Raw genomic sequence first — 6,472 nt, 5'->3', positions numbered from 1 at the left:
ACATCGACACAGCTACAAAACTACATAGAACGTGTTCACATCGACACAGCTACAAAACTACATAGAACGTGTTCACATCGACACAGCTACAAAACTACATAGAACGTGTTCACATCGACACAGCTACAAAACTAAATAGAACGTGTTCACATCGACACAGCTACAAAACTAAATAGAACTTGTTCACATCGACACAGCTACAAAACTAAATAGAACGTGTTCACATCGACACAGCTACAAAACTAAATAGAACGTGTTCATACATCGACACAGCTACAAAACTAAATATAACGTGTTCACATCGACACAGCTACAAAACTAAATAGAACGTGTTCACATCGACACAGCATCGACACAGCTACAAAACTACATAGCACGTGTTCACATCGACACAGCTACAAAACTACATAGAACGTGTTCACATCGACACAGCTACAAAACTACATAGCACGTGTTCACATCGACACAGCTACAAAACTACATAGAACGTGTTCGCATCGACACAGCTACAAAACTACATAGAACGTGTTCGCATCGACACAGCTACAAAACTACATAGAACGTGTTCGCATCGACACAGCTACAAAACTACATAGAACGTGTTCGCATCGACACAGCTACAAAACTACATAGAATGTGTTCACATAGACACAGCTACAAAACTACATAGAACGTGTTCACATCGACACAGCTACAAAACTACATAGAACGTGTTCACATCGACACAGCTTCAAAACTACATAGAACGTGTTCACATCGACACAGCTTTAAAACTACATAGAACGTGTTCACATCGACACATCTACAAAACTACATAGAACGTGTTCACATCGACACAGCTACAAAACTACATAGAACGTGTTCACATCGACACAGCTACAAAACTACATAGAACGTGTTCACATCGACACAGCTACAAAACTACATAGAACGTGTTCACATCGACACAGCTACAAAACTACATAGAACGTGTTCACATCGACACAGCTACAAAACTACATAGAACGTGTTCACATCGACACAGCTACAAAACTACATAGAACTTGTTCACATCGACACAGCTACAAAACTACATAGAACGTGTTCACATCGACACAGCTACAAAACTACATAGAACGTGTTCACATAGACACAGCTACAAAACTAAATAGAACGTGTTCACATCGACACAGCTACAAAAATAAATAGAACGTGTTCGCATCGACACAGCTACAAAACTAAATAGAACGTGTTCGCATCGACACAGCTACAAAACTAAATAGAACGTGTTCACATCGACACAGCTTAGGGTTTGAATTAGTTTATATGGCCATAACTTCACACTTGTCCCAATAGTTATCAATAAATACAAAATCAAAACTATATGATGCATTAGAGCAAGCAATGAAAAATCAGGGAAAATAAAAATATAAACTGATAATATTATTTCAAGTAATCAACAACCGTGAAAAGATATCAGTTGTAAACGACTTTATCAAGCCAGAACTAAACTGTTCAGCCTTTAAGGTACGATGCAGGCATTCATAAGCCGTCATAAAATGGTGGTACAGAATTAAATAAGAAGTTCTAAACTTAATAAATTGTGTCGTTGTATGAAAACATCCGTGTTGTATTGTTTTGTTTTAAACGTAAGATATGTCATCTTCCTGACAGTAGTCAAGGGTCAACGATGCAAAATTCAATTGCTTTTCTTTTACAGGGTTTTGCCATATTACATATTGAACTTGACCGTTTAAGCTTCAGATATTTGGTAAAACGGTCTCTTATCCACAAGTAAAGAAAATTGAAATTGGTTTCTAACACATTAAATACATATATGTGATACTATTAAAATGTGGTTTCCTTTCCTTTATTGCTATAATATAATGTGCATAAACATAAATGAAAGAAATCCTGGCATAAACTATTTCCCACATGTAAATTAAGCTATCTCAAATGGAATTAGACTGATCGTTCATAGTAATGACAATATCCACAGAATGCTACACTCGCAACGTCATTGTATTGTACTTCAATTGTCAATAATTACTATAAATGGAATACAATCATTGTGAAGTCAAGCATTCACAATCTTTTCCTACACTTCCACTTATTTATTTCTGATGTCAAAAACTTGAATCCTATCTCCAAAATCCAACCCAACAAACAAGCGGTTTGTTTTTGCACAAAACGCCAAGGACCGAGGCTGACGTAGGCCATTATTTGCATCTAAAAGCGGTATTAACTCCTTGCACTCTCTGCTCAACTGACACACGGTATTACTGTTGTACCCGCATACATAAACTACTCCTCCGCAATCTATTGTAATTCCTCTTACACCGCTTACTTTGGAACGACCCTTTCCGTCACACTTAACATGAAATGTATTCTCTCTTGACAGACTGGTTATTGTCATTATCTCAGTGTCACTTACATACAAGGAATCCTTGTCGATACTCATTGCCATGTAGCATGGTCTACTAAACAGTGGCATCCCTGATTTATTAGTGCTTATAGTTCTTGTAACATCACCAGCGAGACTCAGTACCGCAATCTGGCTGCGAACTGTACTGTATGCGACAAAGAGCATTCCTTTGGCATACAGCAGGCCACTGCAAGCTTTCAGTGAGAGGAGATCCCTGTCTTTCGTGAGATGGCCATCTTCAGATATAGATACAATTGTGATTGTGGAAATGGCGGGCTGTGCAACTGCTAGCTGATCAGCTTTTATCCTTGTTATGCCCAAAGGCCAAGACGACAGGACAAGTGATGAAACTATTTTGTCATTAGGGACATCAAGAAGCTTCACATTGTAGTTGTAGCTATCAGACACTGCAAGCAGATCTGGTGACAACAGTGCCATGTCTGCGATTCCACATCCTTTGGATTCGGACTCCGTTCTCACATTCAAAGACGTCGCGTGGATTGCTTTTCTCGGACAATTAACGTCCGTGAATTCGATGCTTCCGACGTTAATATTCTTGAAGGCAGTTTCCAGACATGTCAATGGCATGAGGCGGTACCTAATTACAAAGTGAGAAAACAGTGCATTAATTTGACATTGACTATCACAAATAGTAAGCAATTCTTTGAAAGTTTATATGTTCCATTGATGATGCATGAGCATACATTTAATACAAAGGTTAAGCCATATACAAATGAATTATAACATGCCAACACGTCAAATAAAACATACATTAAACCTTAACAGTTACAAACATAAAGAGTGGGGATAGACATTTGTAACAATTACCGTCTTATTGTATTGGCTCCTTGAACCATATCCAACTCTACACGGCCTAGTTCCATCCTTTTGAGGCTTCTCTTTGCCTCGATAAACCTTTTAATAAGTTTGTCTGTATCAGTGCAGTCTGTCAGACAAGCTTTCTGGCCTTGCAGCAGTTCACTCAGTCTGCGATTTAATGAATTAGCATTCGATATTCTTTCGCCATTTTCCTTCTCAATATCTTGAATAATTTCAGTCAGCATTGCTCTCTTGTCCTCGAAATATTTTATGATCATGTCTATACCCTTTTCCAGTTCTTCCCGCGCACTACATGCATCGAATTGAACTAAAATTTTATTGTCATCAATTTCACTTTTCAAGTCAGCTAATTCATTAACCATCTGGCCAATGTTTTTGTTAATGTGATCAACCTCCATGCCATGCTCTTTGCTTTTCACAACATCGGGTATATACTGAACGTTTGAGCATGCTCTATGCTTCGTTGTTACACACGCTGTGCACAAGACCTCCTCACAGTGCTGACAAAAGTATTTTATAAATTCGTTATTATGTTTGTCACACATCTCAGGAAAGAAAACTCCATCGGCAGATTCTAAAGATCTGGTAGGTTTTGCAATAGTACCAGTTTTGCTTTCTTGATCACTAATACTCTTCAGTATCGTATGGTCCTTTGTGATGTTAAATTTCGTATGAATTTCACAACATGAAGCGCAGTAATTTTCTTGACATTCTTGACAAGAGCCTTTTGCGGGAACTTCTTTTCTGATGTTCTTACACGAATCACAAAACACTTTATAATCCTCATCAGATCCAAAATTGAGACTCTCTCGCTCCATTTTATAGTTTTGAATTGCAGTTGATATATTGTAATATCATCTCATACGTTTATATACAGATAACATTGTCAACACCAGATCGCATAAACATCAATAAACATTGCAAACGATCAGGATATAGCGAAATCTAGTTTCGGATGTAATTACCATTTTAAAGCACTTGAAGCGTTTCCGGAATTTGACAAGTATATATTAAAAGGGGATGTATTAGTTGCGAAATGATAACTGCTCACGGAAACAGATATCAAAAAAACGCCAAACACTTGTCAAACAAGAGGTTGCACTTGACAGTTATAAAAGTTAAGGCCAGCGCTATGCATGCGCTATTGTTTATGGCAACACGTGAACCAAGACGCTCTTTAATAACGAGGATGGTTTTTGACTGATTTTCAATGTTAACGTTTTGTTTGACGCCGAAGATTCCAAGGCTCCTTTCAAAAACAGACAATTTAATACAAAAGTAAGAGTTTTTACCCAATATATATTTAATTATTACGATCACACACAAACACATGTTAATGCAAAAATACAATACATATGAAATATTACGAAAACAATTATGAACAGGGTTATAACATGCATGTAATATATTCGAGTTTTATAAACTCGAAAATTTATTAAAATGCGAGTCTCTCTTCTGTTCATTATTATATAAATCTTAAAGTACAAGTAACACAAATTGTTTACTAAATTATTTTTTCTAGATAATCAACTTCCAACCTGACGTCACAGAATTAACTTCAAGTTCAAATAAACAAATGATTTTAAAGCGTTTTCTGCCTTTTGCTGAACTGTCAGGTAGTTTATTTATTACAAATTGTTGTATTTGACCCTTTTTTCTAAGGATCTAACAAATTATTTCCCATCTACTTGCGTTTCGTTGCTGTAATCTCCCTTTGTCTCAGATTGCATATCAAAATCACATCGTGAGTCACATTTAAGTAATACTCAGTTTGAACTCAAACTACCAACCACACGTTTTTAGCATAAAACGTGTTGCCACGGCGGGAAAGATTGTGTCCTCGCGTAAAAACGCGGCGATATATTCCGCGGTAGCCACCACGGTGGTGCGCGTCATCACCGCGTTTATCTGCTGCAATGGCGTACGGCTTCCAAAAATACGCACGCGGCTAAAGAAGATTATACATGTAATTTACACCGTGCTTGCAGAATGTATTTCACTCGAATGTGAGGGTAACCAATCCCATCCCCCAAACTTGATAATTATGTCGCTGAAATATTGAGTTTTTGTTAAAGTATTTTTAATAAGTAAATTGACTCAATATTGTATTTATTCACAATCAGAATAGTTTACCGAGGGCATTCAAAATTTTGAACAAGGCGACAATAGCGTCTGGATACTTTTACAGTTGCAAAGCATATTTTTAGGGATCAAACGTTTTGAGTACAAACCAAGATTTGTAGATTACGGGTAGATTTTGGAAATATTACTGATATGAACGCGTTGAACATTTTGCTTCAATCACGGCGTATAGTGAATATTAGATTAAAAAGATAATGTCCGCGGTAAGGACAGATCGCGGCGATGTGCGAATGTGCGAGTGGTTGGTAGTGTTACTATTAGAATGACTGTTTGTATTGAGTCGTGAATATATATATATATATATATATATATATATATATATATATCTAGTTTCAATTACCTATCATGTTATTTTTGTATATATTGTATTACAATTAATTTTAAGAAATTAGGCACACGTATGTGGGATAAAATTTCTAAATGAATGTGTTGAATCTTTGAATCCTAGAATCAAGAAACAGAATCACACGTTGATATTACACAGACAATATAGGATGATACGGGGTGCTTATTGATGAATGTCCCGGTTATGACATACTTATGTCTCCCCCATTTATTAGGGTTCAAACAATGCCATTATGAATGAATACCGTTTCGCCAGTGTTTGTGGAAATGGTTATAAGGTCATTGCCAGGTACACTTTGATAAGGTTAGTACGATGACGACCAGGACCGATAACACCTGTATAAAAGGGTTCCTATCTTAAATGGTACCAATATCATGATATTGGTTGTCTGAAACAAGCGAGGCCCGATCCAAAACAATGTTTGTTGATAAACAAGGCACAAATAGGAAAATTACCAAAATGGCAAAATCTTATTAAAACCCTGTTCAAAACGGAACCTTTTGATATAGTCGAAATTCGTTGGCTCGAGAACCCAGGGACCGCCGAAAATACCTCCATTCTTGAAAGATTCGAGCCAAACGGGAATGTTTATCTCCAGTATAAAGAATTCGGTATTACAAATCTAGTTTGAGCCAACGGGGAAATTGAAACAAAAGAGTTCAAGCAAACAGTGTTCGACCTTAGTAAGTCCAGCGAACATTTTCCCTAGACGGGTTAATCACAAGGCCGAGTCAAAATAG

General features: G+C 37.0%; 1 protein-coding gene across 1 annotated transcript; it reads right to left on the bottom strand.

Annotated features, from left to right (window-relative positions):
• Positions 1-1,833: 1,833 nt before the first annotated feature.
• Positions 1,834-4,134, bottom strand: LOC128221812 (tripartite motif-containing protein 45-like). Its single transcript, XM_052930414.1, has 2 exons — positions 3,233-4,134; positions 1,834-3,002 (listed from the first exon to the last, which is right to left on the bottom strand). Exons 1-2 carry the CDS (start codon positions 4,060-4,062, stop codon positions 2,090-2,092), a joined length of 1,743 nt encoding a protein of 580 aa, XP_052786374.1. The 5' UTR covers positions 4,063-4,134; the 3' UTR covers positions 1,834-2,089.
• Between the last annotated feature and the right edge of the window lie 2,338 nt (positions 4,135-6,472).

This window comes from Mya arenaria, chromosome 16, assembly GCF_026914265.1.
Source record: "Mya arenaria isolate MELC-2E11 chromosome 16, ASM2691426v1".
In the NCBI taxonomy this organism is placed as follows: domain Eukaryota; kingdom Metazoa; phylum Mollusca; class Bivalvia; order Myida; family Myidae; genus Mya; species Mya arenaria.
This window is presented reverse-complemented; position numbering and strand designations above follow the sequence as displayed.

What these genes read in the sequence shown, in the direction of transcription:
- LOC128221812 (XM_052930414.1), bottom strand. Translation starts at nt 4,062, where the DNA reads ATGGAGCGAGAGAGTCTCAATTTTGGATCTGATGAGGATTATAAAGTG. An exon ending in GGAGCCAATACAATAAGACG is followed by an intron (nt 3,003 to 3,232) that starts GTAATTGTTACA and finishes CTTTGTAATTAG; the next exon opens with GTACCGCCTCATGCCATTGA.